This window comes from Blastomyces gilchristii (assembly GCF_000003855.2).
Source record: "Blastomyces gilchristii SLH14081 genomic scaffold supercont1.8, whole genome shotgun sequence".
Lineage (NCBI taxonomy): Eukaryota > Fungi > Ascomycota > Eurotiomycetes > Onygenales > Ajellomycetaceae > Blastomyces > Blastomyces gilchristii.
The window spans coordinates 272,791-295,052 of record NW_003101675.1 but is presented as its reverse complement, the minus strand read 5'-3'; the positions used below and the strand labels follow the sequence as shown (position 1 = coordinate 295,052).

Below are 22,262 nucleotides of genomic sequence, written 5' to 3'. Positions count from 1 at the left end.
TTTAAGTGTAAGAGCTGCAGAATATGAAATATGATCTTATTCTCAGACTCAATTGATTTTAAAGATTCAATCTGCAGATTCAATGATGTACATATCATATATAGTTAACTAATAGAAAGAAAACAGTTCATATAATTCTATCAACTGATATGAGAAGAACATTTCATATCTCTGATATAGAAGAATTAAATCTGCTTACACACTAATAAGTAAAGAGAATGATTTACAAGATCTCATCTGAAAGCAGTCTGTATATCATACAGAACTCAGAAGAGAAGAAAATCAAGATAAAGAATATACAGCAGAATAAGTGTATGAAGAAACTTCTGAAGAAGTATAAAAAGATCTTTTAAGTAGATCTTTCATCAGAATTGTCATCAGAATGAGGATTTATACATGAGATTGACACAGAGAATGTGAAATCAGTCAATTAAAATGCATACTCTCTGTTGCAAATGCATCTTGAAGAACAGAAGTATCAGATCACAGACCTTCTAGAACATGATCTCATATAACTCTCATTAAGCATATGAGACTTCTTAGTTCTATTCATGAAAAAGGCAGATGAGAAGTGATGAATGTGTATTAATTATCAAGCACTTAATAAGCTTACAATCAAGAATAGATACTTATTATTATAAATTCAATAACAGTTGAATACAGTTGAAAATACCTGATATCTATTAAAGATTAATCTTCTCTCAGAATATTGACAGATTTATATAGATGAACTGTCAGTACTGTGAACTGTATTTATTATATAATTAGAGAAGTTTGAATTTCTGATAATATTATTTAATCTAATAAATGCATCTATCATCTTTCAAATAATGATGAATACAATTCTTTATAAATAGAATGAAACATCATATCTTGTATATCTGAATCATATTCTAGTCTTCTCAAACTTATATAATGAATATCTGAAGTATCTTAATGAAGTGTTTACAACTCTGACAGAGTATAAGCTCTATATTAAATTAATCAAGTGTATGTTTGAAATGAAAGAGTTGAAGTTCATGAGACATGTGATGAGTGATAACTATATACATCTCATTCTGAAGAAATTAAATGTCATAGCAAATTAGCTGCAGCTGAGAAATGTATATTATATACAATAATTCCTTGAATTAATCTCATACTACTGCAGATTCATCAAGGATTTCATATGAATAGCTGCATCACTCTCAGATCTCTTAAGAGAAATGAATACTAATCTGTGAAAGAAGAAGTTTCATTTAATTATCTGAAATGCTGTGTGTGAAGAGGCTTTTCTCACACTGAGAGAATATATGATAACATTCTCAGTACTTATTTAATCAGATTGTGATAAACCTTTCTATATCAAGATAGATGCATTTAAATGAGCTATTAGAGACACTCTTCTACAGATGAGTAAGAACAGCAAGCTGCACTCAGTGATATATAATGATAGAAAACTATCAGACACTGAGCTCAATTACTCAGTGTATAAAAAGGAATTGCAAGTGATTAAGCACATACTGGCATTATAAGATAGAGATATTGATAACAGATATATAATAATGATGATCACAGATCACAAAAGTCTTATCTATCTATAATTGATAATAAAATCTTTCAAATACTTAGTATGTTGAATCTCAGAGTTTTAAGTGTATAATCTTCATATTAAATACTGAAAGAGATCAGATACTGTGATATCTGATGCAATCAGTCACAGATCTGATTTCATGAGTGAGAGTTCTGTAAATCAGATATAAGAGAAGTTTGTATTAAACACACTGAAAGAATGCAAGGAATCAGAATGAGTGAATGCAATAATCTCTTGCTTAAAGAATGATAAGATATCAGATAATAAGTATCTTATGAAAGTGATAGAAGAGATACTTCTGAACTTTAAGCTGAGAAAATTAAAAAATGATATTATGCTTTACTGTAATCTAGAATATGCAGAAGCTCTCTATCTGAAACATTTATTTAGATATAACTTAATAACTCACATGCACAAGGAATTCAGTCACTTAGAAAGCTCTGAACTCATGAGTGTACTTCAATTAAGAGTGTACTGATCAAGTATAGCTGAGAACATTCAGATATATGCTCACAAGTGCCTGAATTATCCGATTGTGAAAGAATCTAGAAAAGAATTAGAATATGAGAAAGTACAACATTAGATAAAATGTATAATACAACTATTTAAATAATGAAGAATGAATCTTATAGATATATTACTATGAATATCAAATGAAAATCATTCAATAATTACTACTATTGACTACACTACTGACTGACCAGTTGTAAAAGCAGTTTCAGAGATGATAGAGAAGATGATGATGAAGTTTCTACATAATGAGATCTATATTAACTATGAAATATTATATGAGATTCTAACTGATAATGATATGAATCTTGTAGAAGAAGCAGTGAGACATTTTATGAGTCAGTTATAGATAAGATATTGTAGAACAATGTCATATCATCTGTAAATAAATGAGAAAGTGAAATGCTTGAATAAAATCTTGAATAACATGCTGATAAAATATCTAGTGAGCAAGTCTATAAGACTATGAGATGAATATCTTAGACAGGCACTATTAATCATACAGATTCAACAGCATGCAGTCTTCAAGCATTCATCATTCTATCTGTTGTATGAATTGCATCCGCGCATTCTGAAGAATGCTTCAGAAAAGATGAGAGAGAGAACAGCAGTTGCAGATGTATCAGTTGCAGACACAGTAGAAATAATAGTTGCAGATACAACAGTCACAGACATAGCAGTTGCAGACATGAAATCAAGATTGAAAGAGATCAGTCACACATGTATAAAAGCTAACAAGTTACTTCTGAACTGAGTAATTCAATTGAAAAGAATACAAGACTTACTAGTTAAGAAATCAAGTCTCAAGATAAGAACATGAATTCTTATATGCAATGAGAGTTCTGAGAAGTTTCAATCTAGATAATTTAAGTTCTATAAAATACTTAAATCACATTCTCTGAGAATATACACATTGAAGGAATCAAAGAGACAGATCTTATACAACTTGATAAATGATTCACATCTTATAAAGATAAAGATATAAGATCTGAGTAGATTACAATCATCTACAGCACTCTCATCAGCATTGAAAAAGAAGAGACTTATAATTGAAAAGTCTTGTAAAGTAAGAGAAATCATAGACTCTTATAAATCAGACAATCTCACTTATTCTGATCTTTTCACAATTATAAGAAAAGAATGAGAAGAAATGAAGAAATCAGACAAACATTACACTTCAATAAGTGATGAGACTGTAGTCAGTCATATAATAACACACTATAGACAGTGAATATAATGTGATAAAGAACAGTCTCAGAGTAGCAGACTTGTACATGAATCAGATTACAGAAGAAAAAGAAATTCAGAGTTGAATTCAACTATTTATATTAGTTCAATTGCAAAAATAACAGAGGATGAAGTATCTGAAACAGCTGTGAATGCATGAGACTAAGTCATTATAACTTCTGAGAACACTCAGAGATCAGATGAGATTAGTTTCAATGAGCTGTTCACTGTAGTGATCTGAGTGAGTGAAGAGAGATAGTATAATGCATGAGACAGAATCACAAGATGAAAGCTGCTGAACCTAGTCACTGAATGCTGTATTATATAGAGATTGTATAAGAGTAGTAACTAGCAGACAAAGAAAAAGTATAAGAAAGAAAAGAGAATAATGAATTAATTATCAACTGTAAAAGTTAGCTGTAAAAGATAAATATTATCATACAGATCTCATTTATTTTCATATATTATATATTTAATCTATTTTCAACATCATATCATCTGAAAAATATCAAAAAGAAAGAAAATCTCAAAACTCAAGATCTGTAAGAAATTCAAGAATCACAAGCTGCTCTCATAATAATACTGTACATATCTTCAATTTCTCTATCACTCTGTGTATGACATTAATATCATTTATCACAAGATTGACTGAAATGTCAATATAGAAATGTGTACATGTGTGTATAGAAAAATTGAAGAAGAGTGCAGAACCTGCAGAATCAGAAGCTAAGACAGAGAGAGTAGAGACAGAAGAAATGAAAGAAGAAGAAGATACAGAACTGAATAAATAACAGTAGAAGCTACTCAGAGCTGAATACTTATAATCTGATATATACACAATCTTTCCTGCAGATATTAAATCTTCTAAAGATTATATATTTCACACTGAATCTCTGCAGTCTGATTCAGATCACTGATAATATAGTAATAAAGCTCTGAAATACTTGTAATTAAGCAGAAGCCTTTATGATGAGTACTAAACAGAATTAAGAAGATTGAACTAATGTTCACTGAGATTCTACTGAGTAATATGATATAGAAGACCTGATATAATTAAATCTTAAGAATATACAAATCACACACTCATCTCATACACTGAATTACTGCTATGTTAAACATATAATGATAGAAATTCTAGACAGTTATAAGTACTGTCTTGATATATTATCAAAGATTTATAATGTCTTTCATATAAGCTTACTTCACTGCACTATCACTGATCCGTTCTCTTCTCAACTAACTTTCAATTGACAGTTATCAGAGATTATAGAAGAAGACAATGAACTTAAGTAAGAGATTGAGAATATTCTTAGTAAGAGACTCTGCAGCTGCAGCTAACAATATCTTGTGAAATAAGTTAACTATGATTACTCAATCTGAACTCTGAGCTTCATATTATCTGAAACAGTAGCTCTTGACTGATGAGAACTATATACAATCTCATTTCTGAAAAGAAGAAGTTAATATAACAGGCTGTGTCTAATCAATTATATAGACTATTTTATTATACTTCACAGATTTCTACTGTTCTGATTCTCAGTCACTGATTCTCAGCTGAAAACCTATGAAATTTCTATTCTTCTGCCCTGAAGCTTCACTGTGTACACTACTATGTATGTGTATAAATATTCATTTCAATTGCTGATTCTCACACTTTCTCTCTTTTCTTTCCTTCTTTAATGTTTTTCACTTTGTATTATAAGATCTATATATTATATCAATCTATTCAGTGTAGGCCTCTCATATATCTGAATATGAAGAGGTGAAAATTAATTAGATATAGTCTGTTAAAACAGCTATACACTATCTGTTAATAATTTTATTTTATTATAGTCTCTCTTTACTGTACTTTTTCTTTTCTTTTCTGTTTTTTTCTATCTACTTATTTAATATATCTCTCTTTAAGACTCTGTTCTCTTTTCTTTTATCATGATATTTCTAAATAATTTCAAAGTATTAGAAGATGCTAAAATACTGTAATTTATAAAGAGTTTTTATATTCTGAGCTGAAATTTTCTGATTTTGTATATCTCAAATTGATAAATATACAATAGTTAACTTTATAGATATTAGAAAAGCTCTGAGAACTAAAAGTTTTCAGGTAGATATTATAGTCTCTGACTATATACATCTATAATTGAAGAATAATAATAATAATAATAACTGATTCTTATACTTTCTCTTTTTTTCTTCTCTAATATTTTTCACTTTTATTATATAAGATCTATATCTTAATACTGATTTATTTAGTGTGAACCTCTTACAATTGATAAAAGTTATCAATACTTTTATATTAATACAGTTTAATTTAAAAAGGTATACTATTATAATTTATTTAATAAATTATCAATTGCAAATCAATTCTACTTACCTGTCAGACTGTCACAATCTGTCACAGTATTTTAAGCTAGCAAGGTCTGTCTGATGTTAATATAGAGCCTCATGAGATCTACTCTATAAAGAATGCTATCAAAAGAATTACACTACTCAGATTTAATGATATAGCTAAGAAATACTACTATGTTTTAATAAGTAATTATATTTAGCTTCTAATCACTCTGCATTCTATTTATATAAGATTGTCTGACTACAAGAGCTTTTATAGTGACTCTTAAATCACTCTATTTTAAGAAGTTAAATGCTGAAATCACGAAAATCACTCAGATCTCAAAGAGTCAAATCAACTGTATATATAAACATGCAATTGAACATGGATTTAATCCTGAACTATCACATATTATACTTCACAATAAATGACTTAGAGATGCTCTTAAATCTGACTGAATAACTCAGAGAAGTAGTAGCATTAAAGATACTATTCTTATAAAAATTTAACATGATTAATAAAGATTATAGAGTTAGAAAATGACAATGAATATAGAGAAGAAAGACAGTATGAGCAGATGAAGAAATAGAATACTCATCTGACTGTGAGGTGAGATTGGCAAGCAGATTACACATTAAAAAGATAGCAGTGAAGACAATGAATAATCAAGAACTGAATATTCAGTATAAATTACAGTGTGAATTTCTGCCAAGATTTGTGATACTGTCTAGCTGTCTTTTTGCCAGTGCAATTCTTTTGATAGCGCCCTCCGTACTTACATAACGAGATCGGGGGGCTTACCGACTTTTCTAATTCCTGCAGAGAGGAAGGAAACATCCCACGCAGTGTGATGACAAAGATAGCGCCGAGTCTGGCTTCATCCACCCCACGACCTCTCGGCTGTCACACAAAAGCCCACGCCTCCCAAAACCACTTACCCGCCCACTTATCTCACCTGTTTCCCTCTCGTACTCTCTCTCTCGCCAAATAACCATCGCCCTTCATCCAACCCAACCCCCGCAGTATATCGCAATATATCGCCGGATACCGCCAGCCAACCTTCCCCAGTCGGCTCTCGAACCACGACGCTATCCAATCCAGTTATTTCCCCATCTCCGTTCAACGCCCCAGAGCAATCCGTACAACGCATATATACAGAGCGTGTTAAGATATTATTGGGGAAACTCAGAAAACAAGAAGTGTAAACAGAAGCCACTCTTTCGTTGCAGGGGGAGTTCATATTTCTGGGGGGCTCGATCTGTCACCAGAAGAGAGTCATGTCAGGCTATAACGGGCGGCGGGCGCCTAATTTCTCGCAATACCTAAACGACCTCAATACCATTCCATCTCCGTATGACCTGGCACAGCAGGAACAGGAGCAGCAGGCTCTATTCGACGTCGATGCGGAATTGGCCCTGTTCACGAATGCAGAATTCCTCGACTTCGATCCCGTAGGCGATCTGCCAGTGGACATGCCCGTGAAGTTTGACGGTGAAGGAACCGATATGCGGAGTAATAAGGACTCATCGACAACGGTTTCAGGTGATGGGAAAAGTGTAAAATACATTGATATGCTTAATGGTGAGTTATTTTGTCTACTACGTCGTTATCATCTTTTCTTTTCTTTTTCGCGGTTTTTTGCAGACCTCCCCTCGCCCAGCACTTTTGAGTCATCAATGGTAAATACACTTGCTGTGTATTTTTTCCCCATTTTGATAGTCTCAGCCTATCCACGGCTATTCCTCTGGGGTATTCGATGCACGACTGGGCGATTTTGCAATGCTTTTCCACTTCTCCCCGTTGCCGCTAGCTCTGCCCTATCAGGTATCAACACGGATGGCACCCCACACAGCCCTGCTCTTCTTCTCCTCCACAACCCCTAGTCTGGCTGCTCTCATACCTAGTTTCTATCCTTGCTGCGCGCGATCAGCGCATGGTGTGGAAGCCTAAGCTCCTTTTATGGCTTCTACCCGCTGCAAGACGCGGGAAGCACATGCTGGCGCTCACACAGCACACACTGCCACGTGACAGCTGCGTCTGGTTGTTCCATCATCCATCTATCCAATGGTGGATTGCTTGAGAGAGTCTTGTAGTTTGAAATAGGAACTTCCCTGGACTCTCCCCGCTTTTTTTGCTTGTTCTGCTGTTGCGGGGGGAGTGAATTGGATGGATGCGCTTTCGTAACCACCTGGTTTGACAGGCAGGCTAATGAGAATGATCCAGACTTCAACCTCCCCAACTACACGACTGGTTATCCTTCGCCAATGCTGCCCCTGCAGACACCTGCCTATCCATCTCAACCACAAGGCTCCAATCACAATGGAACTCCGTTACCCCACGGCAACCTCGATCGTTTGATCACATCGCAGCCCGCCCCGGCGATGTCTCCATCAAACCCTTCACCATCCCCGTCCACAGCAACATCGACACATATGAATCAAGGCACCAAACGGAAACAAGACGCTATGACACCCGGAAGCCAAAGCATTGATGAAGCCGCACGTCTCGCACAGGAAGAAGATAAACGACGCCGCAACACAGCCGCCAGCGCCCGCTTTCGCATCAAGAAAAAGGAACGCGAAAAGAACATGGAACGCACCGTCAAGGACGTCACGGCCAAGAACGCGGCGCTTGAAGCGCGCATCACCCAGCTCGAGATGGAGAACCGGTGGCTGAAGAATCTCATCACGGAAAAGAATGGCGGTGCCCTTGGCGATGGTGATATTGCAGGCATGTTCGATAAGTACCGCGCCAGCACCGAGGCGGCGCATCAGCAAGAACAACAAAAACCATCAGGCAATGTTGAGACGAGAGCGGCGTAGTAATAGAAGTGGCGAAAAGTTTTAAAATCTTCGTTTTGTTTACGGTCTTGCTAAAAACTCGACACGCACAGCAAACGCTTGCCGTCAACCATCAATGCGTTCACGGCCGCCTTGGAATGTGTCATGTCATGCCACGTCCTGTCACGTTTTAACGCAATTTATAAGTGCTCCAGTCACTTTCTGCCTTCTCTACCGCTTCCTTTTGGGGCGTTTTGGGACGCGCGCATTCCGCTTGAAGATTCCTTTTTTGATTACCTGCCATATTTTCCTCTTAGCAACCAAGTCTACTCTATATATTGCCGATATGCCAAGCACCGGCTCTCCGCCACCCACCACCCACCAGCCCCTTTCCCCTAGTACCGCGTGGAATATTTTAAAAGAATAAGGAAGAAGATGAAGAAATACAAAAAAGAGGGAGAGAGTGAGAATTCCGTTGGATTCATCTATTCGTCCATCGAGACGCCGGTCAAAATATCTGGGATCGAGACTTCCCTCCTCCACCTCTCTCCGAAGTGAGGAAGGGAAGACGTTCCCGGGTATGAGAAAGAGAGAGTGGGGGCGGGGGCGGGGGGGGAGTGCCTATGTCCTATTGTTGTGTCGCATATATATATATATATATATGCATCCGTAGATGATTTAATATTTGACATGGTTCTATTCTTGGTTTGAAAGAGGGAATATGTTTTTTTCTTGAAATATATTATTTTTTGTTATCTATGGGCGGGGTGGTGTGTCTTTCACAGGTCACGGGAGGGATGTTTTGTTCTATATATACATGAGGGATGGGAGGTATTTTGTCTTAGTTTTGTCATGTTATTCTTGTTCTTGTTCTTGTTCTTGTTCTTGTTCTTGTATTTCTCCTTTGTTTCTCATACATATATATATACAGTTATCTCTTCATTATACATATATTCATTCGCTTTCCACATTCTCATTTTCGAGGATGCGCGTTGGGTTTCTCTGTTATTTATGTATATATTATATTCTTGCGGTCTCTCTTTTGATTTTAAAACTGTCTTACCTGGTTTTAGATTCTGTTTTTTCCTCATCATCATTTTCCTAGGGGCCAGTCAGTTCCTTGAAATGGAATTATACACACACACACACACACACATCTATAAGTTTCACTTGCTCTTAAAAGGAGAGGGTATATAGATATAGCTAGATCCCGTCAAAACCCATAGTATCACTGCCCCCTGAGGCTTCATGTCTGTAGTTTGGGCGAGAAGGCCGCCAGCTAGGCCCCCTTTTCCCAAACAGCAGATTTTCATTTGATTTGATTACACTGGTCATTTTCTCAAGCTACTCCGTCTCTGGCCTAAAGTGAGTGGAAACCGGAATGTCATTCATTGCTCAGGATAATTTAGATGTCATATGATTGATTAATTATCTCCAGGTCAATCAATGTTTGTGTATAGTTTAGATTTTAATCATCTTGACTTTGACCCTTCTATGCTTGGGTTCCCGCAAGTATGGAATGGAAAAAGGTTTATTTATAAGGAAAAAAAAAAGGGAGGGGGGAAAGAAATAAAATAGTTAACTACCCTTCCCGCTTATATAGAACAGAATGCAAGAGGGGTTTCCGGTCTAAATCGCTATACAAACTATGAAAAAATGAAACATAAACATCACTACGTAAAAATGGAAAACCCGCTAAAGATTTCAATCAAAGAAACACCCCCCCCCCCACCCATGCCTCATATAACATACGGGGCCCCATCCATAAAATCCCACAAAACAAAACAAAACACCCCTACGAAAACCTAACCCCCAGACTCGCATCCCACCTCCCAGGCATCGGCATCTGCATCTGCTGCCCCTCCTCCGCCTGCCCCGGCACATTCATCTGCGCATGTGACGCCGGCGGTCCAAACTTGATCCCCATCTCCGGTGACCACATGCCTCCCACGGGCATGGTGCTTGGTGGTGGGATTATGGAGGTGCGGGTTGGTTGTGGGGCGGCGAGGGGGCTTTCTGGGGGTTGTGGTTGTGGTTGTGGTGCTGGTGATGGTGCTGGTGCTGCTGGTTGTTGTGATGAAGGGGAGGAGGAGGTGGTGGTTGATGGGGTAAAGGGGGTGTGGCTTGGTGTCGAGGAGCGGGTGGATTTCAGCGGCGATTTTTGGCGAGGGGTTTGAATGGGTTGACGGTGGTGGTGGAACGGTGGGGATTGGTGGTGCTGGCGCTGCTGCTTTTGCTGCTGCTCATGTTGGATGGCTGTATTTGCTGCTGCTATGGCTGCTGGGGGTGAAGTTGTAGGTGCGGCTTGTGGAGAGAATGGATGTTGTTTCTGCTTCTGTGAAATGCTCAGCGAAGCCATTGCAGTGGTATTCGTAATGTCCCTATTTCATCGCCTTTGTTAGTCACTTCACATACCAATAAAGCACCCAGAAAGCGAAAAGAATTGAAAACGAAAAAAAGAGGACAAAAGGTGAAGAACAACTCACGTCTCCAACTCCCCAGCCTCCACCCTCCTTCCACTAACAAATCCCCTACAATCCTCCCGAAACCGCCCCACCAACTTCGCCAAATCGTTATAAAACTTCCGCCCAACCTCCACATTTCCAATAATCTCCTTATACCGCACATACCCATTCTCCAACTCCTGCAACGCCTTCTCGCGTTCTTTCGTCGACGAATAGCCCCGGCGCGCATTTACGAAGGCCCGATTCGCCTCGCGCAACTGCTCCGCTATCGCCGATTGGGCTTTCTCTTCCTCTTCCAGGAGCAACTTGCGATCCTCATCATATTGTTTCAGACGCTCTGCAAAGAGGTCTTCGAACTGGCTGGCTTCGATGCGCTGCATGGGAAACTCACGTTCAAGACGGCCTGTTTCTTTGAGGAGGGCGGCGTCTATTATAGCAGTTAGCGAAATGGAGGTATAACCTCAAAATAAAAATAACAGGAGGAAAGGGGGAAAAATCACATACGAATACTATCCCCCCTCGCCTTCTCCCTCAGCGCCTCAACCCTCCTCCTCCTCCGACTCTCCAACCTGCTCACCTCATTCAAACACCCCCTCAACCTCCCGGCCTCCCTCTCAACCGCCTCGGTGATAGTCGCCTTGCGACTACTCGGCACAAACGCCTCGATATCCCGATTCGTCCCCGTGAGGAGCCGCAACACCTTCTCCGTCTCCCGCAACTTCTCCTCAACGAGCTTGTCACTGTTCGCCGCAGACGCCAGGTAGCCCTCGATATCCTTTGCCTGCGTGTATAGTTTCTTGCCGGCGACTTCGGACGGCTCGCGCGTCCATCGATCCGTGCCGTATTTGGCGCGGGCGCGGTCGTCTTCGTCCCGTTCGGCCATGAGCAGTTCGACGCCCTCGGTGTATATGGTCTTGTCGTTTTCTTTGAGTTTTGCGATGTCCTTCAGAGAGAGCCGGAGCCGGTTTAGGCCGTCCTGTTGGCGTACCTCTTCAGCGTGGGATAGTAGTGATGGTGGAAGACCTAGGGGTTTTTCAAGAGCCTGTAGTGAGCCCGGGAGATTGAGGGATTGAAGCAGCCTACATCGATATTAGTTAGCCAATGGAACATCACTATACGATACGCCCGTATTAGTATTATTATGACATACCCCCTAAGCTTAGCGGTCATTTCCTCCACTCCGCCCGTAATCTCCTGCTGCACAAGCCTATCTCTCCTCTCCGCGTAAATACTCGCCGCAACATGCACCGCATACGGCACCAACTTAGCAAACAAGGGCCTCCCCAACGGCAGCCCTTCCCCAATCATCGAGAGCGCATCCGTCACCTCCACCGGCGCCTTCGCAGCAACCATACTCGCGCGATCCAGCAGCTTCAGCTCCGACTTGGGCGGCACTGGAAACAAATAGATCATATCATTATCGCGTTCCGCCCGCTTCAAATCCTCCGTCACACGCGCCTTCAGCCCGTTCAGGTCCCCCAGCACCACCGGGTTAATCCACTTGGCCCCCTTCAACGCCTCGTTCACACACATCGCGCTATCGCGCAGGCGCGCAATCTCCTCGCCATACTTCTGCTTCTCCAGACAGTCGCGCGACTGCCGATATTGCGCCGCCGCGGCGAAATGGTGGTGCTTGGCTGTCATGTGGTGGATCCACTCGGTGTTGATGGTGTCGGATTTGATGCCGTAGTCGCCGGCGTTCGCGTAGAGGTCTGACACCTTCGCCGCAAGGCGGGCTATGGAGGCATCTTTCAGCCCGTCCTTGACGGCCTTTTGCCAGAAGCATTCCTGCGCCTGCGCGAGAAGGAGCTCTTCGAGGCTGCGCAGGGTCATCTCGTCCATGTCTTCTGGTGGGGAGGAGCGGAGGTCAGGCAGGATGTCTGTGCGTAGGTGGACGAGGACGCCGGCAGCGTTGCAGAGGTATTTACAGGCTGTTTTTAGGTTTTCCGGGGTTGTGCTGTTTAGGCAGACGGCGAGTTGGGAGTAGAGGGCGGCGAGGTTGAAAAGGATGTTGGCGAGCTCGAAGCGGAGGTTGTTCTGGGAGACTATGAATGCTCAATTACGTTTTAGTATTTAACAGGAGCAGACGCAAAAGCGTTAAGAAGAAGAAAAAAATACGAATAACTCACTCGGCCTCGACGTATTAAATCCAAGAGCCGGATACCACGAAAAATCCACGCCGACCTACACGTCGCGCATCAATTCAATCATATCAGTAAAACGTCGACTCCCCCAACCCCCTGAGCCCAGGGACAACTCCACAATCACTAGAAATACAAACAAAACACATACATCAATCGGAAACTTCCCCCCCAACCACTTCAACTGCGCCGCATATGTCACCAGCCGACTGATGCCACTAATATGCGGTTCTTGGACGTTAATCGCATCCGTCCGTAGCCTATCGATGATCAGGAGGTCCTCAGCAAACATCTCGGGCCGCTGGTCATATTTGTTCGAGATGTATTGCTTTATGGCGGTGGAGAGGGAGATGGGGTGGCTGCGGCGAAGAGGGAGGGGGAGGATGTTTCTGTATATATATATATATTTTTTGTTAGCTGGTGTTTAGAGTGTTTAGAGGAGGAGGAGGAGGGAGTAGAGGGGGGTAGAGAGGGTAGCGGAGAGGGGACCTCAATCGAGCGCGGGCACTTACGATGCCATGATTTATTTTCTATTCTATGTCTCTGTGGCTGGTATAGCTTCATTTGTAAAAGGGTGTATGGAAAGAAATGCACTTCTTGTTGAAGCTGCTCTCCTCACTGCTTTGACTGTCTAAGGTTAATGTTGAATCTTGTCAAACATCAGGCTGCGATATGCAACTTTTGACAATCAAACTATGAAGGTTCATCTCAAAAGTTCTTTCTCACACAAAAAATGCATCAAAGTATAATGTGAAGATTAAGCGTTTGATGCTTGTATTCTATATTACAATTATATTAACCTATACGGAGTACACTCTTAATTATTAGAATAAAATAACTAGATATATGCATGACACGGTGAATGGGAGGCCAGAAACAGCCGCTTTTGACGCCGTTTTTAGGCCGCTCGCTCACCGAGGCCGTCTTGGCATCACGTGTGTCAAAGCCCAACAACCCCCATCGGATTATTGATCGACCGCCGATGTTCCATGTTTCCATTCATGCCGCATGCCGCCGCAGCGAACCCATCCTCCTCGTTCAACCCCTCAGTCAAACCTCCTGGGGGAGGGGAGCCATTTTTGTCTCCCCTGTTGACCGTTCTGCTTCCCTGAGTTCCCATAAATATCGACCACCATGGCTCCCGACCGACAGTCCTCCCTCGCTCTCCAGCAACTCCTCCAGGCCCAGGTCTGCGTTTCCAACGGGTGACTTGCTCCAAGTGAAATAATATCAACCTCGATCATTCTCTCGTGCTTCGTCTCCTCCTTGCCCCTCCTGCCTCCTCTTCGATCGCTCACTGCGTTCCGCCGCCATGCCCTGCTTCTCCGTGTCCTGTTCTCTCCGACGATGAGAGTGACACTAGCTCAGGCCTGCCCAAGATCTTCTTGAACAACGCCTCCGACTCTGATTCCTCCACCGCACCTAGCGACTTTGACTATAGCAGCGAACCCGAGTCCGAGTCAGACGACGAGTCCGAAGATGAACTGGCACTGGAAGATGAAGAGGAACAACTTTCACCAGAATACTACCTCCAGGAGGCCGAGTCTCTGGATGTCTCCCAGCTCCGACAGAAACGCTATAGCCCGAAAACTCAAGAGAGGTTGGATGAGGCGCAAGATTTCTGGGATAGGTGGGACATCACTGCAGCATCCTCGCATACAGGCCTTGGGTCGCTGATTGTTCTAGGTTCTGTAAAGGCGCAAAGCGCGATCCGGTGGAATGTCTGTCCTGTCTCTCTGAGACTGAGGAGACAGTCCGCTTCCTTAAGGCTCTCTTTTCCTGGCGGTGTGACCAACGACGGGGGAAGGATGGACGTCGTACCCCGGGACTGAAAACCAAAAGCTCACTCGACGCATTCTGGAAGTGGTGGCATCTGATCTACAAGGCCGAGGTTGGACATGGCCTCAGCAAAGATATTGAAGTGATGTAAGATCCCGATTGGGTATCGATATCGGCATGGATTGTACGCGACTGACGTTCCATAGGTGCACGCGATAGTTGCGACGGAGAAGAAACTTTCCCTCAAAAAGCGACCGAAAGCGACCATGTTTATCGAGGATGTGGCTGAGTTTGCCCGAGTGATCCTGACCACGACAGAGATGACTTTCCTTTATGGCTGGTACCGTATACAACTCCTCCTTTTCTGCCAGCTGGCCGCTATCACCGGTAGCCGTCCCGGGGCGCTACTGAAACTTCGCTTCGTGGATCTCAAGTTGACATTAATTCGGGATCCGAAGGGAGGGCGTCCTCGACTTTTCATCTACCTGAGACCGGAATTCACAAAATCATTTCTTGGCGAAAAAGAGTCGTAAGAACATCCCCTCACTAAGTTTTTCCTTCTGCCTCCTTCAGCCACATGCCTCTCAGCGCTCTTTTACTTATCATTTTCAATCAGAGACACGTTCCCGATTCCAGAAATTATCTTTGATCCCACGTTGGTCCTCAGTCCTCATGTTTTCCTGCTGGGCATGCTGTTTAGAATTGGCGCATTTAAAAGTCTGTCCAAAGACGGCCCTGTGGCGGATTGTCCCGAGAAATTGTATAACCTTTGGGTCCTAGATGGCCTTGGTGAGCAGGAACTGAAGCTCAAGGACGAACTTCTCGATCAGCATGTGTTCTGCCAGGCACTGCGAGAGGCTGATGGGATTTGAATCGAACCGGAAGAGGAACTTTCTAGGGGATGGTTGAGTTACAGAATGAAATGAGGTGGTGAGATTACGGGCTTTGCGGAAGCCGCGAAGCCATATTGTCTTCGATACGGTGCAGCAAAAGCGCTCAACGATAGTCGTGAGTGACCCATTGCGATTATAGAATTTTTGGCTAATACATTCCTCTCAACAAGCGGATGTATTGAATGAATTGCAGAACGTGATGCTGCAGCACGCCAGCATTGATACTTTTGTCCGGCACTACAGTGTGGGTATCCACGTAGATGCGCAGGCAATTGTCCGGGGCTTGCCCGCTGAGAAACAGCTCATCCAGTTTGCCTGCTCGATGAGTCGGTCCATTGACCCTCGCAGACCCTACCGGCTTGAGGATTCGAGCTGCATCAATGATATTCCCCGCGTGTGTGCCCTGGAAGACAGGAAGCAAGCGAAAAAGCGGATTCAAGACATTAAGATGCGCACCTATGAGAATGCCCAGGCCGCATTACAACAAGAGTTCGGTGATAATCCACAGAGCGCGTCTCTTTCCAGAACCGTCCGCAAGCGGAGGGAGTCTCAAGAGAAAAGTGTGAAAAAGTTACATCAGAAATTTGATCATGCAGATGAGCAGTATGATCGCTCAGTGAAGCAACTATGAAACAAGAAGAGACGGCAAAAGCACCGCCTGATTCGTGAGAATCTGGAGCAGTACAAGAACGAGCAGCCAGTGATCAACAGTGAGCAGCAGCTTGCCGGGAAAGTTGTTGACAAAGAAGTTATGGGTGCGTTGCAGCATACTGGTTATATGACAATGCAGCATATGACACTTATTGACAGTATCCTGACTATGCCGGGTACGACGGTCAAGAAAGAATACGAACGCCGAATTGCCGCAATCAATGCAGTGATTGCAGTCTGTGATGCGGAAGAGGGTGCTCCCTCGCGGCCTGGTGCGTCGCAAAAACACCCTGTCAATGCTGTTGATATACTACCTGCTGCCCCCCTGCCTAAGAGACAGAAGTCTACCCCTTCAGATAAGAGTGACGATACTTTTTCTCGAGCCGTCGCTTCTGTTTGCGTCAAATCTCTAGAAGAGAGACCAAAGATATGCTTCATTTGTCTTGGTAATGCTAGACTGCCAGAAGGCGAACGCCTGAGAATGTACAAGAACCCCGGGTCCCTCAGCCGACACTTCGTCAACAAACATATCAAGCCGTTCCCAAATGACATGCACTGTGAGTGCCAAGTTTGCGGGGAAAAGCTGATATCAAAATCGGGACTACTGAACCACGCGGAAAGAGTGCATGGAACTGTCTCCTGCTTACCTTTACCAGCTCTTGGCCTACCCCTCCCATAACTAAATATTAGATGTTTCTTTGTTTCTCTCTTTAAACTGTGTCTTACAAACCGAGGTCAAGCGTGAACATGCTAATATCTGATCGCATAATTATTGGTTTTGTGAGAAGGCCACAATGACCACTCGTAGCCAAGATATCTAATAACGAGTCATAGTAATAAAATCAGAGCAATAATATGATCGTCAAACTGTAGCACTCTAGCTGCGCCGAATCTTCTTATAACGGCGAGCATTCGGATCTCCATCTACTCCATCCAAATGTCCCCCCCGCCAATTACGGAGGCCAGAACTTCACTCAGTAGTTTACTGCGAGGCTCTTCAGGAATGTAGTCTTTTCTCAGCGGTTCATCCGGTACTCTTCCACACTTCTCACAATCCTGAGAACTACCCTCATGAGCCTCGAATTGATGGGTTGATCTCCACCGTGCTAGCTTTCCGCTCCCACTTGGTATGTGCTCTATGGAATCGATCGTATTTGTTCACTTCGAATGTACGGCCCTTATAGCGGTAGTCTACTAGTCAAGGTTAGTGAGGCATGTCAGGGTCTCTAAGTGGAGTGGACTTTCTCATTATCACCACAACATTACTTTTCATCAAGAATGAATATATTTGTAGCTTCAATCTCTTGGTGTATTAGAATCCCCCTCTTTATCTATATATATATATATATAAAATAAAAAAAAATAAAAATAAATAAAAGATTCTCTGCATCTCTCATATTTATTAATTCAATATTTATAACTTCTTGATCTGCATCATGAATTTCTTGAGTCTCTGGTTGTTGCCTGAAAGAACAGGTTCTCAGGTCAGATAAAAGTTATTCAACTCAAAAAACTGAGTTGAATGAGTTCAGAATTTTTTGATATAATTAGTGTGGGAATTATCAGTTGAATTGTCTTTTTGAAACTGTATATTCTGCACCAGCCGTGAATCGAACACGGACCTCTTGCTTGGAAGGCAAGAATCCTGACCATTGGACCACTGGAGCTGTATTGATTGGAAATCTTATTCAAAAGAACGGTTTGAAAAGCAAAAAGAAATGGATAAGAAAAATACAAAAATGGACAAAAATAAGAAATCCTAGTTTTGCACCAGCCGTGAATCGAACACGGACCTCTTGCTTGGAAGGCAAGAATCCTGACCATTGGACCACTGGAGCTACTTCGATTGGAGGTTTCTCCAACTCTCTAACCCAAAAGCTCGAATTTGGGCGGATGGTATATATCGGTGCCGGTAGCCGCATTCAATAATGATCTGGAGGACACGGATTTTTCTACGGGACTAATAAATAGATGATTTTTTAGTGAATGCATCTCAGTTAGTTATGCGAGGGCGCACTCTCCAAGGTGCCTCAACTAGTTAATGATCAAACTTTTCACCCAATGCTTTGCTACTACTAGTTACTAGTTACTCCTCAAGGTTTCTAATAATAATCACTTTAAAAAAGGCTCTCTTGCGCTTCAAAGAGCCTTGCAAAACAAAACATGTCATATGATATACCCCTCAGTGTGCAGGGCCAGCCTGCGGCTCACCATCGCCACCAGACATCACTAGAACAAACCCTTAACTTTTCTCTCATATCTTTGACTGCTTCAGAACGAGTGGATGCCGAGATCATCTTTGATCAGCTGATGGAGCATTGCGAACCTTTGCAGAGAAAGAATCATTACAAGACTGTCACCCTGGTGCGCCTGACATATGAGCATTGCCAGTCAAAGGATACATTTTTAAAGCAATTCTTTATCTTTATTGATAATGATATCTCAAACCAAAACAGACCACCACCAACCTTTGAACATGGTCTATCACATTTTCATGGCTTCAATGGCCAGACTGCTTCGCCATCTCTCAAAAAAAAGGCAGAAGGGGTAGTGGATTCATTTGCAGAATACCTTTTCCAAAACTTTTTCCTGCCATGTATGTGAATCACATCCATCTGGTGGTTCTTTGTGTGTGATATTCTTGTTGACTTGACTTGGCCCATGTTGTAGTGAAGGCAGCAGGGTCAAAGACACCACAGCCAACCCCAGCTGCATTGTCAGCTCCTTCACTTGGGAATGTTGTTGGAGCACCTGCGAGACTGTCAACTCTTCGCCGCGATTGTTTAATTCGAGACCATAACCGATGTGTAGTCACACAGGCATTCAATCTACATGAAGCTAAGACCAGGGATCGGCTTCATGCGAACCCAAAGGATGACGATGATCAGCCACTGAGTTTCGGACGAGGCGATGTTGATGAACTCGAGGTTGCGCACATTATACCCCATTCCATACTGTCAGCAAAGTTTATTGATGGAGAGCTGCAGTTGGTATGTTTGCGAACCTTTTTCACTAAATATTTCACATCCTTTGCCCCTTACCTAATATTACTATGAAATGCGGTGTTGCCATCTTCTAACCAACTCCTTTTCAACTGTTAGAGCGAATCTAAGAAAACCGCCCTGTCAGTTCTCAGCATGTTTGACCCAGGTGTCATTCCTCTGATTGAAGGGTCAGGTATTGATCATCCAACCAATGCTATCACCTTGTCAAAAAGTGTTCATACCCAATTTGGTCTTTTCGAGATCTCTTTTGAAGCCATGGATTCGTCAAACCACCCTCAAAATACTTATACAATACATTCGTCGAGCCGGGTGCTTTCCCAACTCTACAATCTTCCGGTTACAAGAACTCTGCTTCTCTCACCAAACCTTACAATTGATCCACCTTCTGCAAAACTACTTGCCATTCATCGTGCAATTGCTATCATTATTGCACTTAGCGCCGCTGGGGAATATATGGATCAGATACTTCGTGACATGGAAGAGGTGTGGGTGAGAAGTGATGGCGCTGCGGAAATGGGGCGCATCGTCTCTTTGAAAATCGGCGGCTGGCTTGATAGCGTGGTAGCTTGATGGTTTTTTTATGAACCGGATATGTCGCCCAAAGTGTTTGCTGGGCTACTTATCTCTCAACAAATCGCCGGTGGAAAGGCTCCGGAGCTGAAGATTGGGTTTGAGAACTTTTCAATTACGGGGTAGTCTGGAATCTCGACATGACTGCGGGAACTAATTGGGGCACACTCTATGCATTGAGAACAAAGCTGGCTTCAGAAACCATGTTATTGACCACGCAGCTAAGCATATGCTAAACTGATGGGAGGCGTTCACTAACTTCTCCACGTCCTGGGGCCTTCCATCTAAGGCCGGATTGGCCAGAACCCCTCCTTCTGGCTCGGCCGCAAACGCCGGGGCGTGATGGAGCGAAAGATGAAAGAGGGACGGTGAGATGGTGATTCCATGAATACCTCACCCAATTATCCTGGCGCTTGGAAAGACTATTTAGGCAAACAACAGAAATGAGCAGCAAGAATCAGAGACCATTCACTGGAAGCACTGGAAGTTTTGAGAAGAAGGGATGGCCAGCTGGGAAATAAAGGTCATTCTAAAGAAAATGTGATGGTCTGACCTATATGCATCAAGGGATTTCCATGTCACCAGCATTGTCCCCAGGCTTTAGATGTCAGTGTGTGAATATGGTTTTGGGATAAGATGTTAATTACATCTTGCCATATGTAGCCTGTAGTAATGAGCTTCCCTACGCATAAGTGTTGATGATTCCCTTCCTTGACTGCTTTACCACTGTGATCTTGTCTGCATCCTTCATAAGGTTGGTGTCATGCCTAGAATAAACATTAGTTGTGGAGGAGTAGCCAAATTCTGATAATAGAGACGACTCACAATATCATATTACAATGGCTGTTTGACCTCTAGTGCACCTTAGCATGTTATGTTGAATCTGGGCAGCTGCTTTATTACCAAGATCATTTGTAGGCTTGTCCAGAATAAGCAGTGATGCATTTTTAATGAAAGCATGGGCAATAGCTAGTCGCCATTGCTCTCTACTGGAGAGTTTATTAGCTTAGTATCATACCAGTCAGAGTATTTGAGGATCTGATCATGGACGGCTGCAGCCCTGCATGCCTCATGTATGTCTTCATCACTGGTGGTGTTGGGGTTTGATGTATTGAATATTGCCTGTAATTCTGTAAATCAAAAAAACCAGGGCACGGAGGAAGCCAGTGCAAAATTCTCTTGTACAGTTCCCAGTCTCACTCTCGAGATATCCTTCCTTTCCCACTATTCTCGCAAGAGTAGTTTTGACTTCCCAGTTCCAGTTGTTCCAACGATCACTGTGATTGACCAACCTTCTATAGTTAATAGTAGTAGTAGCATCAAACAACTGTTGGGGAGTTTTTCATGTGCGACATATGCGCTAACCTGCGACCCCCGTTCCGAGGCACCGAGGGAACTTCGTCGGGCTCAACCAAACTCCCAAACTCCCCGCAACCAACCAGCAACAGCGTCCAGCGTAACGGGGACAAGGGAGACGGCTAGCTAGCTATATATCCCCGCAGACATACGCTGTACATAAGTACATAAATACCCGCCGCTCTCTTCTTTCCTTCATCCCCGTTAATTATTTGCTGTCTTACAGCTAGGTAGTTAGTTACCTCTCTTTCATTTAAAACTTCATTGTTCTTGTTTTCATCCATTCAACAAGGGAAACCCCCCCCTTGTAAGTAACCAGCACATAAACAAATTACACTATACAAACACTATACAAACAAATAAAGATGGCCAAAAAACAAGCCGGTCCCGCCTACGTCCTCGGCGTGGGCATGACCAAGTTCATCAAACCTCGCGGTAAAGTCGACTATCACGAGCTCGGCTTCGAGGCCGGCGTCAAGGCCATGTTGGACGCCCAGATCAGCTACGACGACGTCGACCAGGGCGTGGCGTGCTACTGCTACGGAGACTCTACCTGCGGCCAGCGTGTCTTCTACCAATTCGGCCTCACCAGCATCCCTATCTATAACGTCAACAACAACTGCTCCACAGGGTCTACGGGCCTGGCCATGGCGCGGACGATGGTCGGGCACGGCGCTGCGGACTGCGTGCTCGTTGTGGGCTTTGAGAAGATGAACCCGGGCAGCCTCCAGGCGAACTTCAATGACCGCGCGAACCCCACCGGACTCTTTGGTGACATGATGGCGGAGACTCGCGGCGTCACTAATGCCCCTGGCGCGGCGCAGATGTTTGGAAATGCTGCTCTTGAGTATATGGAGAAGTGAGTTTACTCCCGCCCAATAACACAATAACTGTGACTGTCCCTCGTTTTTTTTCTTCTCTTTTGATACTGTATACTAACCAAAATCCAACTCAATCCAGATACGGCGCCAAAGCTGAAGACTTTG

The 22,262-nt window shown here is 42.8% G+C and overlaps 5 protein-coding genes and 2 non-coding genes across 8 annotated transcripts; 4 read left to right on the top strand and 3 right to left on the bottom strand.

The window, feature by feature from the left end:
• The first annotated feature begins 6,295 nt into the window (after positions 1-6,295).
• BDBG_04840 (positive sulfur transcription regulator METR) lies at positions 6,296-10,051 on the top strand. Its single transcript, XM_002624930.2, has 2 exons — positions 6,296-7,217; positions 7,860-10,051. The coding sequence occupies exons 1-2, from the start codon at positions 6,914-6,916 to the stop codon at positions 8,456-8,458; spliced, it is 903 nt and encodes a 300-aa protein (XP_002624976.1). The 5' UTR covers positions 6,296-6,913; the 3' UTR covers positions 8,459-10,051.
• Positions 9,788-13,857, bottom strand: BDBG_04839. Of its 2 annotated transcripts, none has more exons than XM_031721859.1 (7): positions 13,535-13,857; positions 13,174-13,411; positions 13,011-13,065; positions 12,032-12,935; positions 11,386-11,960; positions 10,903-11,308; positions 9,788-10,797 (listed from the first exon to the last, which is right to left on the bottom strand). In XM_031721859.1, exons 1-7 carry the CDS (start codon positions 13,540-13,542, stop codon positions 10,212-10,214), a joined length of 2,772 nt encoding a protein of 923 aa, XP_031578357.1. In that variant the 5' UTR covers positions 13,543-13,857; the 3' UTR covers positions 9,788-10,211. The 2 variants fall into 2 exon arrangements, with proteins under 2 accessions (XP_031578357.1, XP_002624975.2); XM_002624929.2 differs by having other exon boundaries at positions 12,032-12,926.
• A 299-nt stretch (positions 13,858-14,156) lies between these two features.
• On the top strand, positions 14,157-17,024 carry BDBG_17071 (uncharacterized protein; the record flags this gene model as incomplete). The annotated part of the gene is made up of 7 exons (XM_031724874.1): positions 14,157-14,227; positions 14,386-14,743; positions 15,008-15,330; positions 15,418-15,634; positions 15,729-15,809; positions 15,888-16,310; positions 16,335-17,024. 7 exons carry the CDS (start codon positions 14,157-14,159, stop codon positions 17,022-17,024), a joined length of 2,163 nt encoding a protein of 720 aa, XP_031578356.1.
• Positions 17,025-17,940: 916 nt separating this feature from the next.
• BDBG_17070 lies at positions 17,941-18,012 on the bottom strand. Its single transcript has one exon. It is a non-coding gene; the product is annotated as a tRNA-Gly (tRNA).
• A 99-nt stretch (positions 18,013-18,111) lies between these two features.
• BDBG_17069 lies at positions 18,112-18,183 on the bottom strand. Its single transcript has one exon. It is a non-coding gene; the product is annotated as a tRNA-Gly (tRNA).
• Positions 18,184-18,425: 242 nt separating this feature from the next.
• BDBG_17068 (uncharacterized protein) lies at positions 18,426-20,783 on the top strand. The gene is made up of 3 exons (XM_031724873.1): positions 18,426-18,941; positions 19,016-19,335; positions 19,447-20,783. Exons 1-3 carry the CDS (start codon positions 18,509-18,511, stop codon positions 19,918-19,920), a joined length of 1,227 nt encoding a protein of 408 aa, XP_031578355.1. The 5' UTR covers positions 18,426-18,508; the 3' UTR covers positions 19,921-20,783.
• An 858-nt stretch (positions 20,784-21,641) lies between these two features.
• On the top strand, positions 21,642-22,139 carry BDBG_04837 (sterol carrier protein 2; the record flags this gene model as incomplete). The annotated part of the gene is made up of 1 exon (XM_002624927.1): positions 21,642-22,139. One exon carries the CDS (start codon positions 21,642-21,644, stop codon positions 22,137-22,139), a length of 498 nt encoding a protein of 165 aa, XP_002624973.1.
• Positions 22,140-22,262: the final 123 nt, after the last annotated feature.

Excerpts from the sequence above, each read along its gene's own strand:
- BDBG_17068 (XM_031724873.1), top strand. The coding sequence starts at position 18,509 with ATGTCATATGATATACCCCTCAGTGTGCAGGGCCAGCCTGCGGCTCAC. Across the intron at positions 18,942-19,015 it reads CCAAAACTTTTTCCTGCCAT|TGAAGGCAGCAGGGTCAAAG; the intron begins GTATGTGAATCA and ends CCCATGTTGTAG. Across the intron at positions 19,336-19,446 it reads TTGATGGAGAGCTGCAGTTG|AGCGAATCTAAGAAAACCGC; the intron begins GTATGTTTGCGA and ends TTCAACTGTTAG.
- BDBG_04840 (XM_002624930.2), top strand. The coding sequence starts at position 6,914 with ATGTCAGGCTATAACGGGCGGCGGGCGCCTAATTTCTCGCAATACCTA. Across the intron at positions 7,218-7,859 it reads ATACATTGATATGCTTAATG|ACTTCAACCTCCCCAACTAC; the intron begins GTGAGTTATTTT and ends AGAATGATCCAG.
- BDBG_04839 (XM_031721859.1), bottom strand. Across the intron at positions 11,961-12,031 it reads ATGACCGCTAAGCTTAGGGG|GCTGCTTCAATCCCTCAATC; the intron begins GTATGTCATAAT and ends ATATCGATGTAG. Across the intron at positions 10,798-10,902 it reads GAGGCTGGGGAGTTGGAGAC|GGACATTACGAATACCACTG; the intron begins GTGAGTTGTTCT and ends GCGATGAAATAG.